The sequence below is a fragment of the Salmo salar genome, chromosome ssa28, assembly GCF_905237065.1.
Source record: "Salmo salar chromosome ssa28, Ssal_v3.1, whole genome shotgun sequence".
Lineage (NCBI taxonomy): Eukaryota > Metazoa > Chordata > Actinopteri > Salmoniformes > Salmonidae > Salmo > Salmo salar.
The window spans coordinates 12882156-12894582 of record NC_059469.1 but is presented as its reverse complement, the minus strand read 5'-3'; the positions used below and the strand labels follow the sequence as shown (position 1 = coordinate 12894582).

General features: G+C 41.9%; 1 protein-coding gene across 2 annotated transcripts; it reads left to right on the top strand.

Moving 5' to 3' along the window:
• Window positions 1-1257: 1257 nt before the first annotated feature.
• Window positions 1258-5327, top strand: dhrs7cb (dehydrogenase/reductase (SDR family) member 7Cb). 2 transcript variants are annotated; one of them, XM_014179561.2, is made up of 7 exons: window positions 1258-1492; window positions 2591-2747; window positions 2991-3103; window positions 3617-3827; window positions 3921-4013; window positions 4248-4400; window positions 4743-5327. In XM_014179561.2, the coding sequence occupies exons 2-7, from the start codon at window positions 2594-2596 to the stop codon at window positions 4928-4930; spliced, it is 912 nt and encodes a 303-aa protein (XP_014035036.1). In that variant the 5' UTR covers window positions 1258-1492; window positions 2591-2593; the 3' UTR covers window positions 4931-5327. The 2 variants fall into 2 exon arrangements, with proteins under 2 accessions (XP_014035036.1, XP_014035037.1); XM_014179562.2 differs by having other exon boundaries at window positions 1333-1492; window positions 2594-2747.
• Window positions 5328-12427: the final 7100 nt, after the last annotated feature.

Sequence of the window (12427 nt, the reverse complement as noted above, 5' to 3'; positions counted from 1 at the left end):
GGTCACTCTGACTGAGCTCCAGAGTTCCTCTGTGGAGATGGGAGAACCTTCCAGAAGGAAAACCATCTCTGCAGCACTCCACCAATCAGGCCTTTATGGTAGTGTCGCCAGATGGAAGTCACTCCTCAGTACAATGCACATGACAACCCACATGGAGTTTGCCAAAAGGCACTTAAAGGACTCTGAGACCATAAAAAACAAAATTCTCTGGTCTGCTGAAACCAAGATTGAACTCTTTCGCCTGAATGCCAAGCGTCACGTCTGGAGGAAACCTGGCACCATCCCTGTGGTGGCAGCATCAGGATCGAGGGAAAGATGAACGGAGCAAAGTACAGAGAGATCCTTGATGACAACCTGCTCAGGACCTCAGACTGGGACCAAGATTCACCTTCCAACAGGACAATGACCCTAAGCACAGAGCCAAGACAACACAGGAGTGGCTTCAGACAAGTCTCTGAATGTCCTTGAATGGCCCAGCCAGACCCCGGACTTGAACCCAATCGAAAATCTCTGGAGAGACCTGAAAATAGCTGTACAGTGACACTCTCTCAATCCAACCTGACAGAGCTTGAGAGGATCTACAGAGAAGAATGGAAGAAGCTCCCCAAATACAGGTGTGCCAAGCTTGTAGCGTCATACCGAAGAAGATTCAAGGCTGTAATCGCTGCCAAAGGAGCTTCAACAAAGTACTGAGTAAAGGGCCTGAATACTCATGTAAATGTCATATTTCCATTTATTTTAGAATATATTTTTGCTAACATTTCGAAAAAACTGTTTACTTTGGAATTATGGAGTGTTGTGTGTAGATTGATTGAGGGGGGGGAAAAGTATTTAATCCATTTTAGAATCTTTTTGGAGAATTTTTCTTTGGGACCATCAGGTGATGTCCTGACAACAAATGTTCTTGCAACATTCCCATGAAACGTGCCTATAACATTTTAAAATATTATATTCTGAAAACATGGCTCATTATTTTGTTGTGTTAATTCTGTCTAACAGAGTTAATACACTTACAAATATTGAACCATTTTAAGATACAAACCTTAATCGTAAGTGGCATTAACTTGTAACCTCTATGTAATCTATTCCTAACCTGCTGAATGACTACATATTGCTACTGGTTGGTCAAAATCCTCTCTTCTGTTTTTTTTTTAAATATTAATCTCTAGCTTTGCCACAGCCAGTTCACCAGGGTCCTATTTTAAGTATATTGGGGACACACACACACCAATTGTCCCCATTCGTTTTGGCAACATGGTGGCATGACTAAGATACTATGGGCACCACATAGGAGTATTAATGGCTGATTCCCCCACATGCTATTATAAGCAACCCGCTCCCACACCTAAGCAGTGGGTCCGGCAGAAACACAGAGGGGGAGTTGTGTGAATGGACGGAGGGATAGAGGCATAGAGAGGGCGAGAGAAGGGATACTTCTCAGTTACCTAACTGAACCTGGAGAACAACAGAAGATTAGCTCCTTACGCGCGCTGTAAGTGATCCGAGAATAACCCAGATTACGTGTGTGTGTATTTGTTTGTGTGTGCTGTAGCCGTCTATTTGTTAACCAGGTGATAACCCAGACAGATCCCTAGGTCTTGTCAACCTACCCATGCCTTGGCTGTGCTGTTGTGTGCCTGTGGTGCCTGCATACAGAGCACAAATATCCCTTTTGCTTATGAGAATTGGTGTCACGATAAGTTATATTTCTTATTGTATAAGGCGGGTACGGTCATACTGTAGGCTATGTTTGTGTCCCCATTTGCTGGGGTATCCAGTGACTATCCTGGAGGTGACACAGTGCAAGGCATTTAGTGGTGACAGGCAGGTTGGTCTGGCCCAGAGTATATTTAGCTGTCTTCCTCAGACACTCTTTATATGGCCACACTTGTCAGCAGTGCTACCAGACTCACCCTGCAAAACCCTGAATGCTCACATGCACAGGGGATAGACAGATATACATAGATTAGAGGGGGGAAATGTTCTGTGTATTGTCTTTTGCCTAGAGCTACTTGACATGATTGTGGCTACTGGTTTGGCTATACTTCAGTTATATTGTCAGTGTGAGGAGTAAAGTAGAAGTGTTTGCTCTCTAGGGGGTTAAGTGGTGTCTTCACCATGTGCTTGCACCGATCCAATCCTTGAAGATCTATACCAAGAGCCTAGGCTTAGAAGTGGGCACAGCTATCCTCGGGAAGGGTTCAGCGTCAAACCCATATGACTGCCTCCACATGCTGAAACGTGACCCTCACATTTCTCTGTCATCCTCATTCACATCTTTACGTTTTTATAGGAAGAGGTGTTTAATGTTGTCCCGTGGTAGACAGCTGATCTGGGCAACACCAGCATTCTTCCATAGCCCCAGGTTCATTCTTCAAATGTATAAATCTTGTTACACTGCGTTTACTACAGTTGAAATATTTTGTTATTTGATAACATTACGTTGAGATATGATTTCTGTTTGTCAATGATACAGACACGTGATTGGAAGTTAAAATATCGTACATCACAAACCACAGAGACTGAAATACACAATTTACTGATGGCCTCCCTATCTCTCTCCTTCTCTCTCTCTCTCTCTCTCTCGCAGAAGATGGCGCTCCCCACTGTGATGGTGCTGCCCATGCTGATCGTGGTGGCTGCTGGGATCTACTACATCTACAACGAGATCATCCAGTACATGTCCAAGTCCATGGTCAAGAACAAAGTGGTGGTCATCACTGATGCTGTGTCAGGAGTGGGAAGTGGTGAGGATTTTATATTCTTATTTGTAATTCAATCTCAATTCAAATGGGGATATTTGAATGGACTGTATAAATGCATCACCATTCAAAAATAGCCTGCGAAGAATAAGTCTATTAATGTTTTGACTGTATAGCCAACAATGTAATGTTGTTCAATTCTGAAACAGAGGACTGGGTAAATGCCACCGTTGACTAAATCCATCCCTCTCTCAATCTTTCTCTCCCGCTCCTCTCTCCTCTGTCCAGAGTGTGCTCATCACTTCCATAAGGGTGGTGCCAGGCTGATTCTGTGTGGGGCCAGCTGGGACAAGATGGAGTCGCTGTACGACACATTGACCAGCGGGGCTGACCCCAGAGTGGTGAGTAACACTAATAGGTGCCCTCCTTGGTGGCCTTGAGCAAAAGGAAAGTTCCAGTTAGTTATTATCATAGTTTTGTGCTCGCCAGTTGTCTCGGCAGTCACCGCTTCTGGTTCTTCTTCTGGTGGCAGACAATGGCAGGATATCCCCTCTGACAGTGCACTGTCCTCTGGGTATCTCTCCTGCACAGGGCAAAGCAGTTCATAGAAAAATAACAGATGTCACCAACATGAACACTAGAAAAGGGCGATATGATGATGAGCAAAGACATACGCTATTTGGCGTGTTAGTGTAAAAGGTAAATGTGTAAGAGGAGGTTAAAGTTCGAGTTAGCGGTTAAATCATCCTTTCAAGCACAACCACATACTTTAGTGTTGGCTGTCTTCAGACCCTCACACCCATGTTTCTATTGTATTGCTTACTGTAAAAGTCTGCATAACAGTATAAAATCCCTGTCCTTCCTTCTCTCATACATATGTCCTTTTCTTTTGCATCCCTCTCTCCTCTGTTCAGACGTTCCCTCCCAAGCTGGTGCTGCTGGACTTCAGTGACATGGACAGTATGCCTGAGGTGGTGAATGAGGTGGTGGAGTGCTACGGCTGTGTGGACATTCTGGTGTGTAACAGCAGCATGAAGCTGAAGGCCCCCGTACATACTGTCTCACTGGAGCTGGACAGGAACATCATGGACATCAACTACTTTGGACCCAGCACCTTGGCCAAAGGTATGAAGGACTTTTCACAGGAGGAAAACGCATGTTGTGTTGCAAGTGATTGATTCAGTTATTGATTGATTGATTGATTGATTGCTGTTGCAGGTGTGCTTCCAGTTATGATGTCTAGGAGGTCTGGTCACATTCTATTGGTCAACAGCATCCAGGGCAGACTGGCTATCCCCTTCAGAACCTCCTGTATGGCTGCATTACATATTCCCCTGTTGCAATCCAAACACCTTGTATGAGATTAAAAACCTGTTGCACTTTCAAAGAAGGATTTGTAGTTCTCACAGTCTGATGCACAGGATTCCTGAACAGTACAGTTCAAGATAAGGATTAGGCACAGTATCTCTTCTGCAACGTATGGAATAAGCCTCAGCAATGGGTGAGTCGCGTCCTGTTTATGTGTGTGTGCATGTGTTATTTCAGACTCGGCCTCAAAGCATGCTGTGCAGGCGTTCTTTGACTGCCTGCGAGCGGAGGTGGAGGAGTATGGGATAATAGTAAGCACTATCAGCCACACCTTCATCAACGCAGCTGTACCGTCCACCCCTCCTGCTAAACCTCAGGGCCTGCCCACATGTGAGTACATACACACATACTGTACATACAGCTCTCTCTGTCTAGTGTCTGCAAACATATGCATATACACCTAATGACTTCCAAACAAAATGAGGGCGGGCAGTATATGAGTGCAGACTTACACATATACACATTCATAGACTTGAGTCTATAATGATTTTCAGACTAAATCATTAGGCAATATAGCATATATTGAGCGAGTAACAAAAAATGCATATTCATTATGATTATTCTGAGGTCTTCAGTTGTTGTTGTTGTTATGTTTGAATATTTTGAGCACATTAATTTTTATCAAACCCTGTTAGATTACGCTAACTCGTGTCTTGCTCCTTCTCTCCTCAGTTGGCGTGCGCCCGGCCGATCTGGCCAATGAGATAATGCGAACGGTGAGCAGGAAGAAGAAAGAGGTTTTGCTGGCCCACCCCATCCCCAGGGTCGCTCTCTACCTCCGCTCCTTCTTTCCCTCTTTCTTCTTTGCCGTGGTTGCTGCTGGAGTGAAGGACTCTGCCATGGCAGAACAGATGCAGTAGAAGGAAGGGAAGAGAGAAGAAGAGAAAATTAAAGAAGGACAATAGAATGTATAGTGTATTATGGCATAATGCAATGAAATCTAACCATTCGTGGCAATTTAGAAGCCTATGCTACATGTACATGGCCTCTGATGTCATTGCAGTTTGCCTTGGGTCCTGTAGATGGCAGCAGTTCACTGTTCTTGTATTCTTATGTCATGCCTGTGCAGAAAGGATGCCAAAGTTGCACCACCCACCACTATCAAAATTAACTTTTGCTCTCACTTTAAACATTGTTTCTATTGGATATTTCAATGTTTAGCCTAACCATAATTGGAATATATGGCCTCGTGTTGTTTTGTGGGTGATCGTTAATGTTGTCTTTTCATTTGACCAATACACTTGTCCATATGAATTACATTATTTGTCTGTGATTTTTATAGAAAACATTGATATAAATATTTAGATTTCATTGACATTGTTTATGACATAAATGTCTAGCAGTAATAGATACTTAGTATTGATATGCGTCGCACATTCACTCACTACACGCACAGTCATGTGACAACTATTTCTGCGATGATCCCTCCCTGTGATATTGTCATGTAAATTAAGGAGTCCGCGAGAATGGTCCTCATCTCGAAATCTGCATGTGTGTGTATCTGTTTAATTGTATGGCCCAGTCTGAGGTCCAGCTGGCCTGCATGTGTGTTAATCCTGCGCGTCACTTGCTCTCTAGGGATTTAAGTATGGGATTATAATGACAGAACTACGTGAGTTTTTATTTATAATTTCGCTGTGTAATTTAATTTCGCAAGCTTGTATCATGATGTGTGAAAGATTTAACAACGGTCGCAAACTTGTTACTTGACATTTGAACACATTCAAGATCTGCAAGTGTATTTTATTTTCAGAATTATTGCAAATCCGTTTACGACTATGAATATTATGCTGTGAATCGAAAATACTGTAACGACCCTGGGTTTATAAACGCGGAAATCGACTCTGCCGCACGAGCGTGCTTTTGCGGAACAGTTGATAGCGCGTTGGACTTCGGGCTAGAAGGTCGAGGGTTCGAGACCTGCTCCCAGCTGTTTCATTACAGTATATAAAAAAGAAATATAATCAGTGGTACTACTTAAGTAGTTTTTTTTTTTAGGGTATCTGTACTTTACTTTACATTTTTTTAGAACTTTTTTCCCTGACACCCAAAAGTACTCGTTACTTTTTGAATGCTTAGCAGAACAAGAATGGGTCTAATTCACACATTTATCAAGAGAACATCCCTGCTCATCCCTACTGCCTTTGATTTGGCAGACTCGCCAAACACATCCTTAGTTTGTAAATTATGTCTGAGTGTTGGAGCGTGCCCCTGGATATCCGTAAATAAATAAAAAAGACAATTGTGCCGTCTGATTTGCTTAATATTTTACTTTGAAATTATTTATACTTTTGCTTTTGGTATTTAAGTATATTTAAAACCACGTACTTTTACTAAAGTAGTATTTTACTGGACAACTTTCACTTTTAGTTGAGTCATTTTCTATTAAGGTATCTTTACTTTTACTCAAGTATGACAATTGGGTACTTTTTTTCACCACTGAATATAATGGTACATTTCAGACAAACTCCAGGCCATCTATTGCATTTACAGCCGCTGTTGCGTTAGCTATCTGGCCTCTGACATTCATCCTGGCTTTACCATCAACAGGCTTGCTTTCAGGCAGCTTTAGATATGAGGGGAAAATCAATATATTGGCTAGTTAATAACCATCTATCTGATTGATAGTTTATACAGATGGCATTAACGTTAGCTAGATAGCTAGCTAAATTGAAACTGCTGGGAGAAAGGTAGCGAGTTTACTCCCAACATCACTGCAGAGTAGATAACAAAAACTATAGCTGTATTTTAAATCATGTGATTTCCAGGCGCTTGAATACAACAATACTCCAAGGCAGGACATTTCCCTGCATCCAGGTTGAGGCCTGCTATCAGCAGAAACATTGAGCACTCCATGTCAGTAAGTCATGCATATTTAAAAAATAAATAAATACATGTATAGCTAATACTCCAATCATATGAGTGGATAAACGCTATGCACCATAAACCTGTCTTCTCCTGGAGTAACTCCCTTTCAGAGATACTTTAATTAGAGGGTTTTCCAGGAGGCCCTGGGCCAATGGGAGGTCAGGGGAGGGCTTAGGGGTCAGAGGGAGTGAGAACAAAATTAGAGACATGAAGATACAGCTTGAACCACAGAGTAAGGCTACCTTCAAACCAAAATGCATGAAACGCATGTCCAACGAGGCTGTTTGGTTCTGAAAAAACACTGTTTTACGTTTGTAATTGGTTGATGGATAGTCTTTGCATCTTTTCTGATGGACAGCGCAACACTACCCTAGTCCCCCCCTATTGAACACCATTGAGTTGCTGCGTCTTTTACACATCCATTTGTCTTATTGGACCCTTATACTATCACGTTTCAGGTAAGACCCAGATGCAGACATTGTCGAAGTAACAAAAGTTTATTACTAGTACAGGGGCAGGAAAAACAACAGGTCAGGGGCAGGCAGAGGTCAGTAATCCAGATAGGGTGCAAAAAGGTCCAGAACGGCAGGCATTCTCAGGGTCAGAGCAGGCAGGGGTCAATAATCCAGTGTGGTGTGGCAAGGTACAGAACGGAAGGCAGGCTCAGGGTTAGGGCAGGCAGAAAGGTCACACCCGGAACAAAACTAGAAAACAGGAACTAGGACAGACAGGGGCAAGGGGAAAACCGCTGGTAGGTTTCACGAAACAAAACAAACTGGCAACAGACAAACAGAGAACACAGGTATAAATACAGTGGGGATAATGGGGAAGATTGGCAAGACCTGGAGGGGTGTGGAGACAAGCACAAAGACAGGTGAAACAGATCAGGGTGTGACATAGTCCTTAATCAACAATGCAAATGTTAACTATTGCTTTCTCTTTCAAGAGTATTCAGTAACTTTATCCATCTCTGTACAGGTGCTACAGAAGCCGTATAGTCCAAGGGCCTTCAGACCAACTACCTGCGATCTCTCCTGAGCACAGATAAGTAAGGTCTGCTGGTGGTAAAATACTTTATGCACTATGTAAACCTCCTTCACTATGGCGGTCTGTGTGATGACATATAGCATATTATAAACTGGGTGGTTCGAGCCCTGAATGCTGATTGGCTGACAGCCGTGATATATCAGACTATACCACAAGTATGACAAAACATTTTTACTGCTCTAATTACGTTAGTAACCATTTTATAATAGCAATAAGGCACCTCGGTTTTGTGGTATATGGCCAATATACCACGGCTAAGGGTTGTATCCAGGCACTCCACTTTACGACCTGTATAAGAACAGCCCTTAGCTGTTGGCCATATACCACACCCCCTTGGGCCTTATTGCTTAATTATCCAGGGCCACTGGTTGGATTCACTGTACTCAACTCATGCACTCTCCTCCCTCTTAAGTCTCCCATACTTTTATAAAAACGAACATGTCATCCCCTATTCCCAGGTGAGTCGACTGGGCCATGGAACTCTAGAGCAGCACTGGAAGGTACCACTGAAGGCCCGTATTCAGTCAGGCAGCATAAAGCAGATGTGTCACCATCCAGGCCCTTGTCACAGCATGCAGTGGCCTGATAGGGAGATGACAAATTCATTATGTACCTTTCCTCACCAAAGCTTTAAAAAAAAACACATTCTGTGACGTGCTCAGTTTTTTGGCGGCATGAAGCTTTCATTAGACCAATGAAATTGCCGAACGGGTTAAGGTCAAACAACTTTTTTGTTTACTGTTTAGATTAAATCGAGCGCTCTCAAACTTCCCATCATTCTGATTACGGTAGTCATTTTGTCACCCTCATCATGGCAAAGACACGGAGAAATGCATATGATGCAGCTTTCAAGTTGAAGGCGATTGATCTGGCTGTTGGAAAGGGAAATAGAGCTGCTGCACGGGAGCTTGGTCTTAATGAGTCGATGATAAGAAGTTGGAAACAGCAGCGTGAGGAATTGACTCAGTGCAAAAAGACAACTAAAGCTTACTGCTGATTTTTTATTTTTTGTTACAAGCCGTGTTTCGTTAAAGCCTATTTATTTTTGTTACAAGCCGTGTTTCATTAAAGCCTATTTATTTTTGTTACAAGCCGTGTTTCGTTAAAGCCTGTGTAAAGTTCATTTGTTTCAATGTACCGGTAGGCACCTGCGGCTTATAGACATGTGCGGCTTATTTATGTTCAAAATAAATAAAAAAATGTAAATCAGTGGGTGCGGCTTATATTCAGGTGCGCTTAATAGTCCGGAAATTACGGTAATTAAAACATTTGTAAATGTGCACATCAGCCAAATGATACCCAACCACTAACGCCTAGTAGTCTATTTGCATTTTTCTTGCCAACTTTTTCAGTCACCAATTAATAAACAGTCAGTGGAATGAAGTAGTTTGACAAAAAGTGTTCAAAAGTCAGTAACAAGTCTTTGAAATATAGCTATATAGAAACCTAGCTAACATTTGCTACACTGCAGTGATGATTGAAGTAAACTCGCTACCTTTCCCTAGCAGTTTCAATTTAGCTAGCTATCTAGCTAACGTTAAATGGCATCGATATAAACTATGAATCAAATCATTAACTAGCAAATATATTGTTTTTCTCCTCGTATCTAAAGTTGCCTGATAAAGCTAGCCAGTTGATGGTAAAGCTAGAATGAATGTAAGAGGGCAGATAGCTAACGCAACAGCGGCTGTTAATGCAATGGCTCGTCTGGAGTTGGTCTGAAATATACTGTTATATATCACGTGATAAGCAAACTACTGTCATGCCAATTAATAAACAGGCAGTAGAATGAAGCAGTTTGACAAAAAGTGTTCAAAAGTCAGTAACAAGTCCTAGCTAGCAAATATAGCTATAGTTAACAGTTTTTATTTTCTAGAAACCGAGCTAACATTTGCTACACGTAGTAGTGATTGAAGTTAGCTACATACCTTTCCCCAGCAATTTCAATTTAGCTAGCTATCTAGCTAACGTTAAATTGCATAATATAAACTATCAATCAGATCATTAACTAGCAAATATATTGGTTTTCCCCTCATATCTAAAGTTGTCTGATAAAGCTAGCCAGTTGATGGTAAAGCTAGAATGAATGTCAAAGGCCAGAAAGCTAACGCAGCAGCGGCTGTCAATGCTGGTCTGGAGTTCGTCTGAAATGTACTGTTATATTTCACATGATAAACAAACCACTGTCATGCACCCCCCCCCCCACCACCACCACACACACACACACACACATACACACAATGTGACAACAGCGACAGAAATCTGCAAGTGTATTTTTGATTCACAGCAGAATATTCATAGTCGTAAATGGATTTACAATAATTCTGAATATAAATTACATTTGCAAATCTTATTGAATTTATTCAAATGTCAAGTTACACGTTTGTGACCATAGTTAAATCTTTCACACATCATGATACAAGCTTGTGAAATTACATTACACATTTGAAAATCGTACTTGCAACCATGAATCTGAATGTGCGACCACGAAATTCAAAATAAAAACTCACATAGTTCTGTCATCATTATAATCCCATATCTAAGCCTTTTGTCTCCCTCCTAAATGCAACTCGCTGAGATTTTGAAATGTAAAAACTTATTTGAGTGCTCAGCTGGACTTTCCAAATTGTTTTGATCTGAGTTATTTACATATGCTATGTCATGTAAGGATGGTGGAATTATGTATGTTTTATAGTATGTAATAAAGGTTGTATAATTCACTTATCAATTTTTCATGAGTGAGAGTCAACCATGTATGGGGAATTACATTATGCATATTTAGGTATTTTGTGACTTTGAAATTAGTGTCAATAACCGGTGAACAGCATTGAATTACTGAATCAGATATACTGTGCAGTTGGATGCAATGACAACTAAAGACAAATCACACATTTACAGTCTCTCCCCATTCATTCGTCATTCCACTCTGATCTGTGTAATATGTAGATCATAATAGAACAGTGCTGAAGTGATTGTCCTAAAGTGATATGTGAAGTGACATGTCTTAAATATCAGCCATGAATGACACAGTGCAGGAGAGACACCTTTATACTACCCCCTCAGGAATGGGCTGTAGGAGAGGGAGGTGATCACCCGTTCCCATTGCTTGGAAGGCAGCCATGGTTCATCTTTTATTTAAAGGGGGAGATCAAGCTGATCCTAACTGTTATAGGCCTATTTCTATTTTGCCCTGTTTATCAAAAGTCTTGGAAAAACTTGTCAATAATCAACTGACTGGCTTTCTTGATGTCTATAGTATTCTCTCTGGTATGTAATCTGGTTTCCGCTCAGCTTATGGATGTGTCATTGCAACCTTAAAGGTCCTCAATGATGTCACCATTGCCCTTGATTCTAAGCAATGTTGTGCTGTGCTGCTATTTTTATTGTCTTGGCCAAAGCTTTTGATATGGTAGACCATTCCATTCTTGTGGGCCGGCTAAGGAGTATTGGTGTCTCTAAGGGGTCTTTGGCCTGGTTTGCTAACTACCTCTCTCAAAGAGTGTAGTGTATAAAGTCAGAACATCTGCTGTCTCAGCCACTGCCTGTCACCAAGGGAGTACCCCAAGGCTCGATCCTAGTCCCCACGCTCTTCTCAATTTACATCAACAACATAGCTCAGGCAGTAGGAAGCTCTCTCATCCATTTATATGCAGATGATACAGTCATACTCAACTGGCCCCTCCCCGGATTTTGTGTTAAACGCTCCACAACAAAGCTTTCTCTGCCCTTAACCTTGCTCTGAACACCTCCAAAACAAAAGTCATGTGGTTTGGTAAGAAGAATGCCCCTCTCCCTGCATGTGTGATTACTACCTCTGAGGGTTTAGAGCTTGAGGTAGTCACCTCATACAAGTACTTGGGAGTATGGCTAGACAGTGCACTGTCCTTCTATCAGCACATATCAAAGCTGTAGGCTAAAGTTAAATCTAGACTTGTTTCCTCTATCGTGATCGCTCCTCTTTCGCCCCAGCTGCCAAACTAACCCTGATTCAGATGACCATCCTACTCATGCTAGATTATGGAGACGTAATTTATAGAAAGGCAGGAAGGGTGCTCTCGAGTAGCTAGATATTCTTTACCATTCAGCCATCAGATTTGCCACCAATGCTCCTTATTGGCTACCTGGGCGGCAGGTAGCCTAGTGGTAGCCTAGCGTTGGGCCAGTAACCGAAAGGTTGCTATATCGAATCCCCGAGCTGACAAGGTAAAAATCTGTCGTTCTACCCCTGAACAAGGCAGTTAACCCACTGTTCCTAGGCCGTCATTGTAAATAAGAATTTGTTCTTAACTGACTTGCCTAGTTAAATAAAGGTAAAATAAAAAAGATCACTGCACTCTATACTCCTCTGTAAACTGGTAATCTCCATATACCTGTCACAAGACCAACCGGTTGATGCTTATTTAAAACCCTCTTAGGCCTCACTCCCCCCTATCTGAGATATC